This window comes from Bactrocera dorsalis, chromosome 4 (genome assembly GCF_023373825.1).
Source record: "Bactrocera dorsalis isolate Fly_Bdor chromosome 4, ASM2337382v1, whole genome shotgun sequence".
In the NCBI taxonomy this organism is placed as follows: Eukaryota; Metazoa; Arthropoda; class Insecta; order Diptera; family Tephritidae; genus Bactrocera; species Bactrocera dorsalis.
In genome coordinates this window covers 31,925,776-31,947,035 of record NC_064306.1, presented here as the reverse complement: position 1 = coordinate 31,947,035, position 21,260 = coordinate 31,925,776, and the positions used below count along the sequence as shown (strand labels likewise).

Sequence of the window (21,260 nt, the reverse complement as noted above, 5' to 3'; positions counted from 1 at the left end):
AACAGGCACATGTGCGTACAACTTCCTTTTTGCTGCCAGATATTAGTCCTAAAGTAGTCCTACAAGTATATTGTATATACAACAGTTCGGAGTGTCTATGTAAGCGCTGTTAGTGCTACTGCCAAACATTCGAAGGAAATTACGTTTCTTCATTTTCATAGAAAAAAAGGGAGTGAAGTAAAAGTAGGAGAAAAAAGTAAAATATAGCCTGACATGCTGAAAGAAAAGTGATAATCAGGGAATTACGTGCAGGGATTATACGAAGACCATTGGGCAGGATACACCGCATCAAAGTATATTTAGAATGCTGTCAAGCACAATAACAATGATGAAGTTAATTACATACAACAAATACTAAGCGAAGTGGAAGGAACAAAAAAAGAAAAATATAAGAGGACAACGCAATAAGGAAGGCCAATTTCGACGCAGCTCATGCCAGTATCAGTAACAAAAAAACTGAAGTAAAAGAAATGTTACCAAGTTGAGATTCCAATAGAAAGCAGACAAGTCAGGTTTTTACATTAACTTTAGGGAAACGTGACAAGAGCTTTACACAAAGATTTATAAAATTAGTTTATCAAGACATTATATGGTGGAATTTGGTTTCGACAGGCATAAATTAATGGATTTATTGAGAGAACACTTCGGTATGCAGACAATTTCATATTTTAGGCCGGTTGATTGGTCACAAAGATGGCTAATAACACACTTTTAGACTTTTTCCTGTGGGAATATGTAAAGTCTAAAGTCATTCCGATAAGTATTTTTGTCTTCTTATCTCTCTCTCTATCTACCTCCATAACCGTCTACTTCTTATTGTACCATCCTCTCTTTTTATACCCTGAACAGGGTATATTAAGTTTGTCACGATGTTTGTAACACCCAGAAGGAAGCGTCGGAGACCCTATAAAGTATATATATAAATGATCAGTATATTGAGCTGAGGCGATTTAGCCATGTCCGTCTGTCAGTCGTCCGTCCGTCTGTCCGCCTAGATATATCCTCTTGAAATTTTGCAAACGTCATTTTCTCTTCAAGAAGCTACTTATTTGTCGGAACGGCCGATATCGGACCACTATAACATATAGCTGTCATACAAACTGAGCGATCGGAGTCAAGGGCTTGTATTGAAAACTTTCGCATTTGGCGTATTATCTTCACGAAATTTGGTATAGATTATTTTCTAAGGCAACAATGTAATTTCCGAAGAAATTGTTCAGATCGGTTAACTATAGCATATAGCTGCCATACAATCTGAACACATAGTTACTAACAGAAATGCACCTGTGAAGGGTATTTAGCGTCGTTGCAACCGAAGTTAACGTCTTTTCTTGTTCTCTATCACGCTACCTCTTCTTTTTTCTCATTTTCTCCCTTTCTCAGACCTGAGTTTCTTTTCGGAATAGGACTAGAAAGAAGAATATGTCCGTAAAACGATACAGAAAATATTTTACATCATTTAAGCAATAACTATAGCAAGAGAGACAAAGCTCAAGATGAATACCGTTAAAGATTTCCATGCAAATCAATAATTACAAAGAAAATAAAAATACTACCAGAATTCCGAGAAAGTCCTGAACAGTAGCTTAACCGCTAAAATCACCATGTAAGACGCCGAAGTTAATAAGACAGCGAAGTGATTTAAGCCTTTTTTCCACAAAGTTATGGTCAAATTATTTAAGTAAAAAACACGCTAAGAGGCACAGAACAAGTGAAACACCCAAAATTAATAAATTCTCCTACAGAAATTTCCAGCAAATACCTTTCTGCCCATAAATAACCCTCCGCTGCTCAATTTCCAATTATATTTAGTTAGAGCTTTTAACCTTCCCACGCATGCATTTATATTTCAAACACACCTGCTATAGTTAGCTGGTGAGATTTCATGAGCAAATAATTAGTTATGTATACCCACATACACATATCTGAGCAAGCATAAATTCCATGAAATGGTTTCAAACTCTAATACCCGAAGGTATGCATTGAAATGTCCACATTAAACGACAATTATGTCAGGCTCACAACAGAATAGCTCCACCTGCAGCTATAAGCCGTTTACTTGGCCAAAATTGGGTTTTGCAGGCATATCTGTTGGTCGCATAGATAAATATATGCTGCTGGTATGCTTAAATAAGAGTATATATATTTACACACGCGTATAATACGTGAGATGGGAATATGTAATTAACGCCACTGAGGATTTATCAAGTTACAAAAGAGAGATATAGATATGAAGGGCTATACTACAATTGACTACATGAAGCGTTAATGTGAAGGAACTTAGAGACATGCGATGACAATATTTCTACAATAGTGATTTGACTGTTAGACAATACAAATATAAACTTGAAACATATTTGAAAATAGCATTTATTGCTATCAGAATTGTCTCTTCCTTTTAGCCACTTTATAACTGTCGAGGCACATTAAGTCAAATTGGGAAATATTTTATTATTTTCATTCTAAATTCTTTAAAATACTAAATGAAGCAATCACTGTACAAAATTCCCTATTGATAAGCTACAAACGACTGTGGCTGTCTGACACCACTAACGAGTCGATCTTGTCTGTTAAGACTTCAAGTTGTGAAATTAAAACGATCTTATAAGAGATACATAAATCTCAAAAAGTTGTTAATGATGACAAAATTACTTCAAAAATGCTACTGTAGTAGTATTTTCATTACTTTTTAATCAATTTTTTCCGTCTTGGAATCAACCAATTTCATTAAAAAAGTAACAGATCGTCATTTTTTTAAGGTGCTGCTCGACGGCCTTTTCTATACATTTAAAACAAATAAAACAAATTTCCAATTGAATCGCATAAATTATTGGAGTATTATTTTAAAAAAGGACATTTACTGCTAAAATAGCTTGTTTCATATCTGATCAATGACTGATAAGGACTTCTGTACCTCGTTTTGCTAGGTCCTACTTATATAAATACCAACATTTGACCTACAATTTTGTGGATGACACAGCTTTAGTATATCGTAAAAAAATTCTTTACTGAAGTAGTCTTGGTTAAGTTAACCAAAACTAACCAGACATTGAGAAAATGAGCCGTAGAACAATAGTTCATCATGGTACGTTCGGTATAAAGACTTTCACAAAGATTTCAGTATTTTTGTGATAAAACTTGATATAAAAGATAGCAAAGAAACACAATGGTAACATCCAAATACATTAGCTAATATCGTAGATACTAAAATTTTGTAATCAAAACCGCCAGAAAAAAAGACATCTTCCAGGTTGTTCAATAAGAGAGGGCGTTGCTACTAGCCAAACATACTCGTATTTTGTTTTGTTTGTTAAACTCTTCATATGAACGTATGAGAAGTTTCAATTCAATCTGTCAATTTATTCTTTGTTTGCAAGCCATTTAGTATCGCCGTGTCACAGTATTTTTTTACAATAGAAAAAATTAAATATCGTGCATTGATAAAATTCTTATTTTTGGAAGATGTAGCACAAAAAGAAATTCACGAACGAATGTTAAAAGTGAATGGTATAATGATTATTCACTTATAAATAGAACAGTAGAAAGATGGGTTGCTGAATTCAAACGTGGTCGTACAAGACTTGAAGACGGTCCACGAGAAGGACGTCCAAAAAGCGCGTCAACGCCAGAAATCAAAGCCAAAATACAGGATCTGGTTTTAGAAGATCGTCGATTGATTGAGAGGGATTTAGTAGAGGCTCTACACATCTCATTAGACAGTGTAAGCTAAACTTTAAGTGAAATTTTGAGTTTTAAAAAACTGTATGCACAATTGGTGCCGCATTCCCCAACAATGGAACAGAAACACATTCGATTGCGACTTTCTCAGCAACATTTGGAGCATTTTAAAAGTGATAAAGTGGATTTTGTGTGTCGATTCATCACTACGGACGAGACTTGGGTCTATCACCTTGATTCTGAATCAAAACCAGAGGCTAAAGAGTGGTGTGAACCAGGTTGTTCAGCTTCAAAACGAGTTCGTGTTCGGAAATCGGGCAAGAAGGTTATAGCATCAGTTTTATTGGAATGCGAGAGAAATTTTGCTTGTGGATTACTTGCAAACTGGTCCATTTGTTTCCAGAACGCGTGGCAAACGTTTTTCATCAAATGAAGAGGTCATAACGGCTGTTATGGGATGCACAGATTTGAGGATCGTTGTAGCAAGTGTATTCATATTCAGAGAGATTATACTAAATAATAAAGTGTATTTTGAATCATAAAATTGTGTTTTCTTATCAAACGACAAAACTTATTGAACAACCTGCTACCAGCATTCTGAAGAAGAAAAACGTTTGCTATCAGAATAGGAGAGTAGAACAAAATAACTCTCCGTTAACATGTAACAGATCAAGTAATTTCACTCAAATAATGAAGTAACAGCAGAAATGAAATGGCAGAAATGAAGTGCAATATTCATGAAACAATTACTTTGAAGGATATTTAAGAAAAAACAAGAAAAAAACGTTACAATCGGCTGCACAAGAGTGATAAGAGAGGCTGCCCACATATCCCCATATCCTTTTTTTAACCCTTTAGGTGTGAAATGCGTTATCATTAGACCCGTAACTAAACTAATCATTATCGTTTTCTTCAAAAATACTTGAAAGAGATGTTAAACGCTTATCTAATGAAATCAAGTAAAAGTGGAAGTTCTAATTTGGCTCAATAAATTTTATTTCTTCTTGTTACCAGAACTCAAAAGCTGCCTAGAATCAAGCGTGAGTCACATGAGGCCCCCTAGAAAGAAATTCGCTGTAAGAGCTGGAGGTGTTAACAGCTGCACTGACGATCGAAAAGAAAATAAAATTTGCTTTAATTATTGATTTTGTGTGAAAATGCAAATAAAAAATTATTAAAGATGAAAATATTTTCAACACATAAGTTAATGATGACATGATATGCCCATACAAATACAGAACATTGTATTGTGAATATAGTAACCAATCCTTTTTTAGAGCTGATATAAGTTTGCAATTACTAATAATTAATTTTTATTATCCGCATTTTGAATATGACTTTATCGAACAGTAGAAAGCACGACAAGGCAATTCCGCATATACATATGTATATTTGACGTTTCAAACACACATAAATTCGAAGCATGCATGTAAATAAAAATTTATTTGCTAATTTATGTATCGTATGATTTAGCGAAAATATTTCTGCTGCCAAAATAAAGTGTCAGCACCCGCCCTTGGTTTGCGAGGCAAAAGGTGCAGGTGCACGCTAACAAGACGCGGCCATCATTAGGCGTCCAAATGTGAATTTATGTCACAGCAGGAGTACCGAGTGCGAGTGCTATTAAAATGTGCAATAAAAACTGGCGTAATTATGACATTAGCGGGTGCCATGTGGTGTTGTCTTGCTGTTTTGGCACTTGCAAACACCCACAAAGCTATAAATTTTAATTAGCCTCTACTGTCAGCAGTTTTACGGTACTTTCCGACATGTTTTTCAATGAATTATTGTGAATGACAGAACTGATAGTTTGTTTTTGTTTTTCTCCGCATATTTTACATTTGTGCACCGAGATTATTTGCTTAGAGGAGAAGACGTTGCGTTTTTCAGTTTAAAAATCATATAGTGCGCAGGTATAAACTGTATATGCTAATGGTGAGCAGCACCAGAGAACAATCAGTAATCGATGATTTTGGTAGTAACAACCGGACAAATGCGGGGAAAGAAAGATAAGATGTATACTTTCAATTGCGATGAGCTCCTGACAGCTGATTCGTCAAATTAGATTATTACATCTACCAAACGATAAACTAAACATATCCTTTGCGAAGTCTAAGCGCCTCGATATGTCTTTGCCCTTCACAAATATACTAAGACAACTAATTATACTACTAAGATCTTAACATCGATAGCTGTTGAAATGAGAGCTAATCTTACGGAACAGCCAACAAAAAAGCATATTAATATGACTCCATCTCACCATCTTCTTAACAAATGACGATCATCGGTGCAGACTACTCAGAGCTCCAGTTACCAGCGGAATGTAAATAACATTAAGTGAAAAAAACCCTCTTTTGACTAGCCTCGATGATGAACTGATCATAATAAAAAAGGACGTTATACGCGCTTGGTGTATTGGAAGGAGTGAGAACCCTTTACTATTCAATAATTCACAAATATACTCAATAGTACGAAAATTCACGTTCTGTAAAGAATATGTTTCGCGCAATTCGCTCAACATATGATCAACATAGTCAGCCTACTGAATGTATGATTCGCAACACCATCTACCATCTTGAGTCCCAGCACTCATTATTAGATAATATTCGACCGAATAGAACACGTCCAGTACGCAATAAAGAAAATATAGCAGCAGAAGCTGAGAGTGTGCACGAAGAGCGTCGCCAGTCGATTCGGCGCCATTCGCAGCAACTCGGACGAATTGAAGCAATCGACCTTTCCGGCCGACATCGCTTCGCTCAATAAGCTCTTGAAAAGTTCCAAGAAGGTCCGACGTTTTCGAGCTAAATCTTTTTCGATGAGGACTATTTCTGGCTCAATGGGTATATAAATAAACAAAATTGCCGCATTTGGGACGAAGACCAACCTGACAATATTCAAGACCTGCCATTTGATCTAGGAAAAAGAATGGTTTTATGTGGTGTGTGATATTACTTCAAAAATGAAGCCAGTAGGAACATAACCGTCAACGCTTTTCGTTAACTCTCAATGCTAACACCACAATGATTTGATGTCCGAAATTGAAGCTTGTGATCTCGGCGACTGTTGGCGTCAACAAGACGGCGCCATTTCGCATACTTCCCATCAATAAAAAGATTTGTTGAGAAAACACTTTGGCAAGTAGATAATTTCACGTTTTGGACTGGCCGATTGGCTACCAAGATCGTAATATAACACACCATCAGATTTTTTCGGTGTGACGGCTAAAGTCTAAAGTTTATGCGGACATTCAGACTTGGGTGCAAAATATCACGAGTGTCATTAGCCGGTTTCTGTTCGAAAGGCTCGAACGAGTTATCGATATGTCTCAATGAATGAACTATCTGAGGCATAGTCGCAGTGAACATTAGAAATAGATAATCTTCAAAAAATATATGCTAAGGAATTTTCTATCCAATGATAGTAAACATTCCCGATTAAGTTTGAAGCTTCTTCTGTATTTTTATACTCTCGCAACAAAGTTGCTAAAGAGAGTATTATAGTTTTGTTCACATAACGGTTGTTTGTAAGTCCTAAAACTAAAAGAGTCAGATATAGGGTTATGTATACCAAAGTGATCAGGGTGACGAGTAGATTTGAAATCCGGATGTCTCTCTGTCCGTCCGTCCGTCCGTCTGTCCGTCCGTCTGTCCGTGCAAGCTGTAACTTGAGTAAAAATTGAGATATCATGATGAAACTTGGTACACGTATTTCTTGGCTCCATAAGAAGGTTATGTTCGAAGATGGGCAAAATCGGCCCACTGCCACGCCCACAAAATGGCGGAAACCGAAATCCTATAAAGTGTCATAACTAAGCCATAAATAAAGATATTAAAGTGAAATTTGGCACAAAGGATCGTATTAGGGAGGAGTATATTTGGGCGTAATTTTTTTGGAAAAGTGGGCGTGGCCCCGCCCCCTATTAAGTTTTTTTGTACATATCTCGGAAACTACTATAGCTATGTCAACCAAACTCTATAGAGTCGTTTTCTTCAGACATTTCCACATACAGTTCAAAAATGGAATGGAAATCGGATAATAACCACGCCCACCTCCCATACAAAGGTTATGTTAAAAATCACTAAAAGTGCGTTAACCGACTAACAAAAAACGTCAGAAACACAAAATTTTACGGAAGAAATGGCAGAAGGAAGCTGCACCCAGGATTTTTTTAAAAATTGAAAATGGGCGTGGCGTCCCCCACTTATGAACCAAAAACCATATCTCAGGAACTACTCGACCGATTCGGTCGGATCGGTATATAATATTTTCTTAGCACCCTGATGACATGTACGAAATATGAGTGAAATCGGTTCACAACCACGCCTTCTTCCAATATAACGCTATGCCTTCTCTGTATAATACGAGTATGTATATACATTAGGAACCAAAATAAAAAAAATATGTAAATGACGGATAATGAAATCTTGATTATCACCTTATCATGCGAGAGTATAAAATGTTCGGTGACACCCGAACTTAGCCCTTTCTTACTTGTTTCTTTAAAAAAGTAGGTAACCTAGAAAAGGATTAGCCTTTATAAAAATAGTGGAATACCCAAAGCCTTTTTTGGAATTCTAACTGGGAAAATATAACAAAGTTCTTCTTCGAAATCCAAACTCTTGTAATATTCATTAAGACGATTCCTTTTAATAATAATATTTTTGAATAAAAGCAAATGGAACGATAAAAATTTTGTCAGAAAAGATAAATTTTCATTACAAAAATATGTAAAAACAAAAACTAGGCGAAAAATTATAATGATAACACATTATAATTTCTCTTGGCGTTGACGTTTAGCTTTCACAGTCATGTCTTTCTTAAAATCGCCAGCATACTTTTTCGGGAACTTCCACTTATAGGTCGGATGAAGGCCTGCAAAGGAATCATCACGTGGATTGTCAAGAGTCGCAACACTATCGTCTGCACTCGCATCCTTTCGTCTAGTATTAGTGGTTGCAACCGTTACAGGTGATGATGGTGACAGAACATTCACGATATTCACTATTTTTTAAAAAATCGTTAGTATGGTGTAGGGATTAGCATTTTTTTAAATGATTTTTTCATGCTTACCCTGCGTAGATCTCTCGGTTGAACCATTACTATAAGTTATGCTTCGATAATGTATAAAGAAGATGCGACGCAGTAGTAATATTATGAAAGAAGGTGTGGATTTCGGTTGTACATCGCTACTAACGGTTGTCGTTCTTAGTTCATAGCCTTGAATCAAGCCGAGTACAAGAAGAACTAAAATCGCTAAAAGTTGTACACGCATCGGAGAGTTGGAAATTATTTTTGCACAAGGCGATAAGATTCTGAAACCGCGCGTCGGCACTTCAGTGAAGCAATCAACAAAGCCGGGAGCTGCAGACTGCATTTTTATAAACAATTGTCGGCATGAGTTATTTAGACAACAGCTGCAGCAATTCCAGCTTGCCTAAATAAAATAAAAAAAATTTCCAAACAAATATTGCCTACTTTTTCTGTTTTTGTAACGATTATTTATATTTTTCAACTGTTTGCCATTGTTGCGAATTCCTTTCAGCTTGGCGGTCAAGGCCAGACGTGAATTCGGCTAAAGCCTTGAGCAAAAATGCAACATTGAATGTATTTTTTTGTATTTTTAAAGAAGCTTTAAAGCTTCAGTTGATGTATTTACTTGTATTTCGAAAATTGTAAAAATATCCGGCATTTATGTTTTCATTTTGACCTACTCGTCTTTTTCAGTCTCAGTGGAAATGAACTTCGCTGTCGGAATTTTACTTCTACAGTGTTACAGGTAGCAGTTTTAAAAGCGGTAGTATCCCTGGCCGCATTTTTTTAACTAAAAGGACTACAATAGGAAGATGTCTCTGAGTTCTTCTATGAATCTGGTAATGAGGAAAGTCAGAGGCTGTTGAAAATCGTTGTGGAAAGGCTCGAGCTGAAACGGAAGACACAACAGTGTGATATTGATGATACCAATGAAATTGCCATAACTGTAGGGCAAAGAACTTGGCTAACTTGAGAACCTCTGCAATCAACGATCAAAGAAGGGCACACAGCAACAAACGTTCAACTCGTTGGGCAGAAAACAGAAGCTGTGCTGGTCACAAGCAGGAAAAGACATCAAATTAAATATCGACGGCATTAGTATTATGGCCTAGAAGGCGCTGAAGTACCTAAGAGTTCTGATGGGCAATAGATTTAGCTACAAGGCAGACATCAAAAAAGCCAACATTGGTGGACCAAGCGAAAATAGGCGAGCGCTATTGGCCAAGGTGAGCCAGTATTTCTAAAAATACAGCCTTGACGACGGGACGGATTCGGGTTCCTACTGTGACAGTAGCAGTGAAGACGCGCCGGATATCTTCTTTTTCTGCCAGCGGTATAAAAAAGAGAGAGCCGATCTAGAGACATTGACAACGGAACGAGTGTCACCAGAGAAAATAGTTCGGTTTATGACTGAATCGAAACGTGTGGGATAGAGTGAGAACGTGGTGTGCTACAGTTCTAAAAGAGTTAAGAATAAAAGAGTGGCAACACAGCGAAATTAGAAGAATTAATTAGGAGAAACTTATTAGGCAAGGTCTGAAATAAAAATTTCCCAATCCGTTAAAAAGTTTGTGAAGGCAGATTAAATTTGGATAACTGAAGAACGACCACCAACAGAGGAACGCCGGGTTTGTTCAACACTTCTTTAACTTCAAATAGAACTCGGGCAGAGTCATAAGTATATGTATATCATACGTCTGTTAAAGATGAATAGACAGAACAAAGGCCAAAAATAGCAGTATCTTGAATATAATTGTTCAAACTATAAACTTTACACACTTTTTAGATGTTTTATAAAAAAAAATTATTTATTTGCATATCTTATTTAACTATATCACAACCCTTGTAGTTACTAAATTTCTTCGCCATCTTCACGTTGATCAAATATTTCACCTTCGAATTCTGCATCTTGAAGATCTTTCGCATAGCGTCTTGCTGTGGTTTTCCGTTGACTCATAATTTCACCACTGTCTCCCACTTCGCCTTCGTAGCCACCTCCGTCGTATTCGGCGCTATTTGCTTCACTCCATGGTGCAACACTTTCTTCGTCACTTTTACTATTTGTTCGTGCTTGTGTACAACTGTGTGTCAGTGTCATTGAAATGATCGTGAAGGTTATGAGCGACAAGTGCCGCATTGTGAAAACCAACACGACTAGAAATGTCTACAAGGCTAAAGAAAGTTTTTTCAACACTAACCTTCAATTCATCATAAAACGGTACTTTATTAGAAATTTTAAATGTGTTCGCCGCTCCAGAAGTTGTTTACTTTTCTTTCAAATATAAATTAAACATTTTTTAAGTAAATAAAGAACAAAGCATTCTTTTGTATTTATTGGAATTATTTCGGCTGCCAACACATGTTGTTTCAAATGCACTGAGAGCTATGCAAATGTGAGTCGAAAACAGAACTGTACAGTTATGTGCATAGAATGTGCAAACTAAGAGTAAGTATAGGTGTTCACATATCACATCATGTTGCCTACCGACAATATTCGTTAATAGTGTGTTCTTCTTTTTAAATCGATATCGAGTCTTTCCATTAGTTTAGTGTATCTATCGGAAGTGATTGGTTCGTGAAATTTTGTTAATTTTTTCCGCTCTTATTAAAACAAAACAAATAAGCGAGGAATAAGTTGGGGTGCTACCCAACATTTATACTCTTGAAACTTGCAACAATCAGAGCCAGGAAAAACACCTGAAGATGTAAAATGTGAAACAGAGGATCGGAAATACATGCAATTTTATGCATAAATATACTGGCTCATAAACTCACCGACATATTCAGCATAAAATTTTGTTAGAAAAACAAAAATCATTATACATATGTAGTATGTGTGAGTTGGGGTGCGTTCAACCCGAGTTTATCTATTAATATTATCATGGCCACATACTAAAAACAACTTTTCGCTGGGTTTCATTAAGGTTACCTTACATACAATCACCAATCATATAAAGTAAAATCAGCCGGTGTCCGAAAATCCTGATAATGATTATGTGGGGGCTAGATCATGTTCTTGTCCAATTTTAAAATTTTTTGCCACAAAGATACACTTTCATGAGCAGTATGGGATGGTGCATATCGTGGTGTAAAAACAAGAATTGTCTTTCCACAATTTCGGCCTTTTTAGGCGGATATAGCCTGATTACGCAAAATGACGCATCGTTCAAAATAATATTCCTTGTGACAGAAAACTCTTTGACGGTTGAAAGGAATTCATAAGTCACAACAACCACGATAATCGGTTTAAAAAAACAGTCAACATGACTTGATTTTGGAAACGACTTTGGCGCGATTTTTTTGGTCTCAGGCTCTCTTTTGGCACGATATTTTTGCTCGATTGATCGGTTGTTTCGGGGTCGTAAGGATAGATCCAAGTCACATCGCCGGGAAAGCATCGTTCACACACTTCAACGCGACGCCTTTTTTCCAAAAAATTCAAATGTTTTCGGTACTAGTCGAGATTTTGACTCGCGCTTGAGGCACAAAGCATCCTTCAAAATGTTATTGGCTGAGTCCTTTCCATATGCCAACTTCATCAGCAAGGTCTCTAATTGTTAATTGACGGGTTTTCAACACCAAATCTCTTGATTTGTTGAACGTGAGAGCTTCGTCGGTTGAGGTTGATGGTCGCCCTGGACGCTCTTCGTCTTCGGACACGTTCATGGGCCGGCTTGAAACTCACTATACCAACTTGTAAACATTTTTTAGAAATAGCCTCATCACCAAAGGCTTTCTTCAACATCCTAAACGTATCCGCAGCAGAAAATTGATTCCGTAAACCAAAATTTAATGAAAATTCTTTGCTCAACAAATTTCGACATCGCAAAAAAACGAAAAACTTCACTTCTAGTCAGCTCACAAAACGACACGTATCACGAACACTAATGAATATTTTGACATGAAATTTGACCACAAATGAGACTGATAGTACTACCAAACTAAAAAAAAAATAATTCTCCAAATCCTTCGACGCGCGAAAGTTTAAATTCAAAGTCAACCTTTTTTATTTTTGGTCAAAAGTCAACTTAAATACTGTGGTCTACACATTCGGTACCTAGGGGCTTGAACAGTTTTGCTTGGATTAGGACAATTTTTAGTCGAAAGGGGTCATATTTTTTAAGGCATTATTCGTTCAAGGTTGTATGTCATCATACTAATTGTTTTCTTGATTTGTGTACTGGAAAGTGAAAAAATCAAAATAAAAGATTGTGTTGTATGGAAAATAGGCTGGGTTGTAGTTCGATTTCGCCCCATTTTCAGACTGTGGCATAAGGAATATTAGAGGATGGTATCTACTCGGTTTATGCGAAATAGGTAGTTTCGAACAGAACCGTTATATGGGGAGTGAGTGGGGTCATCTTTCGATTTCATCCATTTCCACACTGTCAGTAGTAGTTCCTTGTAGTATTGCGCTCAGCTCAGTTGTTGTAAAACTTAGGTAGTTTATGAGATTTGTACATTAAAATAATTAGAGATCGGGGCCAGCCCACTTTTTGTCAAAATTTTTTGCAAACAGATGTCTTTGCTACTGCGATCCTCTGTGTTTTATATCATAATTTAGTGCTTAGCTATGGCACTTATAACTTTTTCGATTAATGGTGTTTTGTGGGAGTGGCTCAAGTGGTCCGATTATGCCCATATACGACTGGTAATTTTTTACTTAGGAACGCGAATACCACGTTTTATCAAGATTTCAATGAAAGGAGCTGAATTTATAAGGATTAAAAGCGGCTTGTCCTCTTTTCGGCAAAACTAGTTATAAGTCTTATTGAAAACAGATTGGCTCAAAATGTACGTGAAAAAATTCAAGAACCCAAGGTTTTCGGGGTTTTGTTTCTTATCTTTCATAAAACATATGTCCCTCACCAAATTAGGGCTAAACTGACCTTTAATATCCTAAACAGACAGTAGATTTCTTGATTTAAAAAATTTAATTTTTCACATTAATATAACTTACTTTCGAAGAAGCTCCCTAATATCAATCGTTAATTCTCTGTCAAATTTGGAAGGCTTTATGTTGGTGTGTATATTATCTTTTTTCTGATTGTTTGAAAGAAAATATATATATGGTACTGAACAATACTATGTTAAGTTTTAGGCTCCTTAAAATAATTATTGGCTTTCATGGCAGGGGCGATCCTTCAAAGAAAGTTATTCTACAGTCTCAATCGACCTACTACGATGGATATTTCAGTACACCGAGACAGTATGATTGAGATAACAGATAAAAACCGCAACATACCTATATGCACTGAGCTAGTGTGCTACGGTTTTTCTTCACACCACTGTTTCTTCGAAATTTTATACTTTATACAAATACTATATATTGAAATGTTTGAGCACGTGTGCTGGAAAACTAATTTGTTGTTTGTTGTTCAAATAAATTCTATTCACTTAATAAAGTTGACGAAAGACAAACGAAATATTTCTAAGTTGACGCCTTCCGCTTTTACCCAACATAACTTCAATGTTGTTGTAAAGATTTTAAAGAATTACGTTTTTTATTTCAAATTTCAAATTTATATGAATCAATATGAAGTTCTTAAAATAGCTAGAGGCTTAATTCTCATGTTTGGCAATACAGGGGATTTCAATAAGACTGATATGTTTTATTTAAAAAAAAAACACTAATTTTTAACGAAATTCAAATGCTTTTTATTTAATGTGATGTACAATCGACATAATTATGTTGTGAATGTAACATCATTCAAATGGCATCCACGACTTCTTTTGCAGGAACAAATTCAAATAACCTCATTTTGTACTTTTCCACTAAATCAAGTCGATTGTCATGAATAACACCTTCAATATTCACTTTTAAAGCTTGAAAAGAGTCTGGTTTATTGCTAAAGACCAATGATTTCAAATAATCCCACAAGAAGTAATCTAATAGTGTTAAATCACAACTTCTTGGAGCCCATTCAATGTCATCATTTGAGGAAATAACCAAATCAAACTTTTTGCAATAATTCGGTTGTTGCACGTGCTGTGTGGCTTGTAGTCCGTTCCTGTTGGAACCAGATGTTGTCAGGATCAACTTCTTCCAATGGCGGCCATAAAAAGTCAGTTATCATCGATCTATAACGATTTTCATTGACAGTCACGGTATCATTAACTTTATTTCGAAAGACGTACGGTCCTATGATTCCACTAGATCAAAAAGCATACAAAACTGTCAATATAAGGTGAATGATTAATGAAGTGGTTGTTCATGAATAATTCGTGGATTTTCGTCGCACCAGAATTGAGAGTTATATTTATTTACCGAATAAGACAGTGTTCTTAAAAAAATCGTTATCGTTTTCCAGTTATTTGTAAGGCAAAATTAGCAAATTTACGACGTTTTACGGAAGTCCGATGGCTTTAGTTCTTGAGTGAGAACAACATGATATGGATAAAAGCCGAAATCCTTTTTCAAACGCCGCCAGGTTGTGGTTTAAGGCAACCCCATTACTGGAGACCTTTTTGGTATCGACAATTTGCGGCCTTCAGCAACACTTGCCTGAACGGCAGCAATATTTTCATTACTTCGATGGGAGCTTGCTCTGAATTTTACTTCATGATCGTTGAATAGCTGCCAATGTAAGCGTAATCGTGTGAACGCGAAAGAATCTTCCAAAAGGAAACTACAGACTACCGTGAACGTGTCATACGAATGTACCCGAGAACGTCAACCATAGCAGAAAGCCCCTGACATTAGCTATAAGTGGTCAGTTGTTACAAGAACAACTTGGTTTTACTGTCTTTAAAAATATGAAAAAAAACTTTAACTTTCTACCGAGAACCAAATCAATAAATACTCATGATTTATGCAATACAGATATGTTTGTTTGAAGGAGACAGAGCCAGTGTGAGACAATTAGGTAAAAAGATACCGAGCGAAAGAGATGAAGCATATTACATAAGAATAACAAATATTAGAGCCATACTGCGACGAGTAGCTTGACCTTCCATGGTAGCTAATAAGATAACTTATCTTTTCAGCTGAGCAAACGAAGTTATAGAATATATCAACTGTTAGTTTCAATGTCAATGCCAATGGTAACATAAAAACGTGCTGAGTTACTATCTGTTTTACAAGGTTGCAACTATTTTAGATAGAAAAATCTCTTACAGAGAAATATGCTATATAAGCACCGATTTTCTAAAAAACTTCAGCAATATATTTTATAAACCAGTTAATTAATAATATTACAAGAGACACAAAAATAATGAAAATCTTCATATTTGTTATAATCGCCTTCACGGCGATCTCGTATACGCGGGCGGCTGCCTTGGATAACGGAAGCGGTAGTGTGAAGTCTTCGGAAGATGATTTTGCTGAGACGATTAGTGTTTTTGGGGAACTACCTCGGCGGAAATTGTTGGAACTTATTTTGAATGCAAACCAAGCAAGTGAAAATGGTCTCGAGGATAACGGGGAATTTGAAGACGATGAAGATGACAAAATTAATAAAAATGCGGATGATGATGATATCATTGATGAAGAGGATGATGAAGATATAAACGAAGAATATAATGATAGTGCCAACGGAAGTAATGAAGATGAAGGCAGTGAAGAAGACGACGAAGAAGAAGCTGATGACTTGGAAGAGGATGATGACGATAGTAAGGAAGACGATAGCAACGAAAGCAAAGAAGATAACTCTAATGAAGACGATTTAGACAATGAATTACCAGAAGACGACGAGCATGATGGGAACAGTGAGGATAATGATGACGAAGAAGATGAACATGAAGATAATGACGATGCAAATGGTGATAGTGATGAAGAAGATGATAACAGCAGCTAAGTAATTACACTGAGCACTTAACTGATGATTTAGAAACGGATTCTACAATTTACTTTTTTAAAAATATCTCTCAGAAAATACCAATGTAATATAATACCTGTCCAATGAGCTCACAATATAATAAAAATATGTTATAAATAAATCAAATTTAATTGACAATATTTACAGAATGTTTTATTATTGGTATTGAACATGAAAACTTTGAAAATAGTTAGCATTACATCAAAAACTAAACTAATATTGAGATAATATTCAATACACTATAAATCGGTGGATTGTGTTCCTAAAAAAAATTAAAAAAAAAAATAATAATATTTGAAATCAGTTTCAGGCCTGTCCCATCTTGAACCGTACACTTTTCGAAAGATTATTTTTTACATGATCACACGGTCATGACAATGGAGTTACTTGTCCTTTCTATGGTAGCAGTAGCGAAAATGCAGAGTATATATTTTTCTACTGCCCGAGATTTGCAACAGAGCGGCAGGATCTGGAGAAGTAGCAGATCGAATAACATCTGATAATATAGTGACTTATATGCTGCCAACGCGACAAGTAAGTTATACAATGGGCAGGATGATAGCTCTGAAACTACAAGAGTTAAGAAGAGCCGAACAACAAAGAGGCAGTGTAGTTAGAGCCTCGAATATGACGTGACGTGAGCCAATAGGCTAAACTAGCACTGCGATATCATGCTTAGCGGCGGTCCCGCAGAGCCTTTCCACAACGCTACAGATAACGAAGTTAAGAGTTTATTACGTAGACGTACTGCATCCCAAGTCCATTATAGGAAGATAATATTGATTAGGCGTGCTTCCGAATGTGGTGTACATTTAGCAAGTAGTATGAAATGTGCATACTCTATACTACTAAGTATCAGTATCTATAGGGGATTCCCCTTCGGAAACCAAAAGCAAACAACCTAATAGCACTACATCACTTGCGAAACTAAGTTCAAATGTTAACTTAGTTTACAAAGAATCCTCCAAAAAGTTCACAATAACGCTAAGAGTTATAGGTATTGAGCGATTTCGGTTTAATTTTAACGTTCCATAGACGTGGTATCGTGGTCTTTTAGTACTTTTTTGGATGTTTAAAAGGTATCACTCTCATAGCCTCAGTAATGATATCTCTTAGTACCTTACTCAAACATCTGGCTGATATCATCGACATTTTCTTGGAATAAAAATGTCCAGGCATATGTTGAAACAAATCAATCAAAGAATTGTTTTGATGAGTGAATAGACAAAGTATTTCCTTTCCTTAAGAAACGGTAAAATAATTGCATAGTATCGACAGTACACTAGTCACAAATGATTCAAGTGATCTTAAATTACTCATGATATTAAACTAACTTCATACATATTTTCGAATTCAACCAACTTATTGACTTGAACCTATGCCTGGTTGACAAGTGAACTTCTTTGACGTCATCCCCATATAAACAGGGAAATGATAATAACAACTACATATATTTGTTGTACTTTGTAAATAATTAATATTATTAGCAAATTCTGTAAGAAAAAAATAATAGTGAAGAATATTTTATTGACAACGGTATGGTTGATAGACTAAAGTCTGCAAAGCGATTTAAATTTCGCACCTGTTTAATTATTTGTTGTACCAAAGTAAAAAAATAACCCCTGAAGAAATAGCTAGACAAACATCGACTAAAACGCTAGGCCTTATTAAGCTACGATTTTAATACCACAGCTTGTTTCTGCACAAAGTTATAGAGCCATACTTATTAGATTGAAAACCATAGCAAATTTCACTAAAACGACCACAGCCCCATCTAGCAGACCATAGAAGTTTACTTATCAAGCACAAAGAACCAAATCAAGAGCAAAGTCAACGAACTTAAAGTTCGCAGCGATAAAATAGCACTGATTTTCTGAACTCGTTCGATATTATAGATAATAAAGTACAGGGTAGTCGAAAAAGTCTAATCAAACCACTTATAATGTACCATTTTGGTCGACCACTTTTTGCTATTTTTCCCCTAGAGACATTATTCCATCAGTGTAAAACTTCTCTGGTTTCCCGGCGAAAAACTGTGACAAGTAATTTTCACAGGCTTCTCTTGAAGCCAACTTTACTCCATTAAGGAAGTTCTGCATTGACCGAAAAAAATGATAATCCTACGGAGCAAAGTCAGCGCTATATAGTGGATGCATCAAAACTTCCCAGCCAAGCTGTCCCAGTTTTTGACGAGTCATCAAAGATGTATGTGGTCTAGCGTAGTCCTGATGGAAGACGAAGCCCTTTCCGTTGATCAGTTTCGGCCATTTTTTCGATTGCTTGCTTGAATCTCATCAGTTTTGGACAGTAAAATGTAGAATCAATCGTACGACAAGGCTGGAGCAGCTCATAATGGATAATTCTTTTCCAATTCCTTCAAACACTAAGCATAACCTTTCGAGGCGTCAATCCTGGCTTCGCAACTATTTTGTGAGCTTCACAACGCTTAGACCATGATCTTTTTCGCACATTATTGTCGTATTTGGATCTACTTTTTGACTCCTGTTACCATTCATTTCATAAATGGTTTTATTTCATCAACAAAGAATCATAGATGTCAATTAGGTCCATTATATTTTTCGCAGACAATTCACGTGGTACCCAAACATCGAGCTTCTTTTTGTAGCCAGCATTTTTTAAATGGTTCAAAACCATTTGATGAAAAATAATAGTGAGTAGTAATAATTTAAGTTCCTTAGCGATTTCATGGCTGTTTATGTAACAGTCCTTGTCAATCTGTTCCATAACTTCATCGACTTTTTCAACGACAGGTGGACCAGAGCGAGGTGCAATTTTCAGAACGGAAGCGAGTGGAGCATTATAGTGCTAGACGAAGTGATACAGCATCGTCTCCGTCATAATTTCTTTAACATAAATCTTGTTTCCATCGTAGAACCCCAGATTACCGTCAAGATTAGATTGACATACACCTGCTTTTACCAGTTTAACTGTTTTTAATTAAGTTTTAAATTACAAGTACATATTACCTTAGCTTGGTATAGCTACCCTCAAAGCGGAGAGTATAGACAATTATGTATAATTGCTGTTGAGAAGCGTGGATACAGTTCCGATCTGTAATCAATAAGGTTCCGGTGACTAGAAGTCAGTAGCTATACAATTAACAAAATGAGTTATTACCAATTAAAGGCATTAGGCTTTGGGTAAAAAAAATAATATTTTTTAGTGTTTACTTACAAAAGAGCCAAATCATAAAAACAACATGATCAGAACAGCTGTTTTGAGTTTATTTTAGAGTTCGCCAAAAATATTTGCAATATTTTGTTCTTTTAGAAAAAATAGTATATAATAACCACTTTGCGCCGCTGCCAAAGAACAGTTTAATTTTGCAGCTTGAAGGTAAAGGTTCCGCGAAAATGGCACTAAAGATACAATTTCTACTCTTAGCCGCGTTTGTGTTTGTCGCTTTGGCCAGCACCAGCGTCAGGGCAGCCACTACGGAAGCTTCAGACTATGACTCGTCTGCAGATGACAGTACCGATGATTCAGCATACGCTGATGATGAATCTACCGAAGCTGATAGTGCTGCAGCTACCACTAAAGCAGCAACTGTAAGCGGTAGCACTGAATCTTCAGGTAAGTTAGAAATTTTTAGAAAGGAGTGTATGTTTCTTATCAACAATAATAATGACACTTTGAATTCAGTGGATGAGTCTACGGAGGACTATGCATCCGATGATGATGACAGCAGTACAGATGCTGACGAATCCACAGGTGAGTTTAGAGTTACAAAATTTTTTCAATTTATATAAGGTCCATGAAAAAAAAAGTGGAACTAAATATATGTTTAAACCAAACAATCTAAAGGACAAGCTGCTACCGCATCACCTGTTAGAAGACGTAGGCGGAGCACCACAAAAGCTGGCGCTAATAGACGTAGAAGAAACGCAAATGCTCAAAGGAAGAGAGCTGCCGCAGCCAAAAGAAATGCCAGAAAGGCCGCAGTCAGGACACCAGCAAAGAGAGCAGCAGCTAGAAGACAAGCAGCAGTCAGAAGGCCAGCAGCAGTTCGAAGACAAGCAGCAGCAGCTAAAAGAAGGCGGGCTAACAGAAGAGGTTAAGTGGTGAAGGTCTGAAATTAGTTCCCTTTTTAAAATATATTAAAATGCCAAACGGGCTAAACAAATATTTTATAAAAAAATAAAAATTATTAAAAAATAATTGCTAAATGTTTCAAGATCATGGCACTACGATTCAATATAGTCTCTATGAAAAAAGTTACCATTTCTATCGTTCCGGATTCCATACTGAAATTTTATATGAACTATTTTTTATTGACTTTTAGAAATTCGTTCTTACAGCCTTGGTATTAAGAATACTAAACTCAATTACTTGACTGAAGTCATCGACGTTTTTAAAAATCCAAAAGTACCTAGCTTCAACACACTTTAGTTGAATAAATCCGCAAAGAATTCGCTTTCTTACAAGTTCTTAAGGTCATCTACCTTGTGCTGAAATTTCGGCTCTATTTTTGACGGCAAATTGCAAAAAGGTTAGGTTAGGTTAGTCTGGCGCCAATGAGTCATGCATAGACCAGTTTTTTCCCCTTTCCGCTGCCAGCTGGAATTCAGTTACTAAATGTCAAAGAAATAGTCATCCTTTAGGATGCCAGTGCTAGACATGACCTTCAACAGACTCTGTCGCGTTACCGGAAAATACCTCTTCCAGTGTATATTACTATGGGGACCCCGGATACTTACAGCGTAGTCCTAC

General features: G+C 36.2%; 3 protein-coding genes across 7 annotated transcripts in view; 1 reads left to right on the top strand and 2 right to left on the bottom strand.

Moving 5' to 3' along the window:
- Window positions 1-21,260, bottom strand: part of LOC105224085 (cAMP-specific 3',5'-cyclic phosphodiesterase) — a 686,633-nt gene that overhangs the window by 383,566 nt on the left and 281,807 nt on the right. The window lies entirely within an intron of this gene.
- LOC115065992 (uncharacterized) lies at window positions 8,309-9,058 on the bottom strand. The gene is made up of 2 exons (XM_029549362.2): window positions 8,752-9,058; window positions 8,309-8,682 (listed from the first exon to the last, which is right to left on the bottom strand). The coding sequence occupies exons 1-2, from the start codon at window positions 9,053-9,055 to the stop codon at window positions 8,450-8,452; spliced, it is 537 nt and encodes a 178-aa protein (XP_029405222.2). The 5' UTR covers window positions 9,056-9,058; the 3' UTR covers window positions 8,309-8,449.
- LOC105224082 (tol-Pal system protein TolA) lies at window positions 19,889-20,708 on the top strand. Its single transcript, XM_011202057.3, has 3 exons — window positions 19,889-20,123; window positions 20,193-20,261; window positions 20,355-20,708. Exons 1-3 carry the CDS (start codon window positions 19,904-19,906, stop codon window positions 20,606-20,608), a joined length of 543 nt encoding a protein of 180 aa, XP_011200359.2. The 5' UTR covers window positions 19,889-19,903; the 3' UTR covers window positions 20,609-20,708.

What these genes read in the sequence shown, in the direction of transcription:
- LOC115065992 (XM_029549362.2), bottom strand. Translation starts at nt 9,055, where the DNA reads ATGCAGTCTGCAGCTCCCGGCTTTGTTGATTGCTTCACTGAAGTGCCG. An exon ending in AACCGAGAGATCTACGCAGG is followed by an intron (nt 8,683 to 8,751) that starts GTAAGCATGAAA and finishes TTTAAAAAATAG; the next exon opens with TGAATATCGTGAATGTTCTG.
- LOC105224082 (XM_011202057.3), top strand. Translation starts at nt 19,904, where the DNA reads ATGGCACTAAAGATACAATTTCTACTCTTAGCCGCGTTTGTGTTTGTC. An exon ending in CGGTAGCACTGAATCTTCAG is followed by an intron (nt 20,124 to 20,192) that starts GTAAGTTAGAAA and finishes CTTTGAATTCAG; the next exon opens with TGGATGAGTCTACGGAGGAC. An exon ending in AGATGCTGACGAATCCACAG is followed by an intron (nt 20,262 to 20,354) that starts GTGAGTTTAGAG and finishes AACAATCTAAAG; the next exon opens with GACAAGCTGCTACCGCATCA.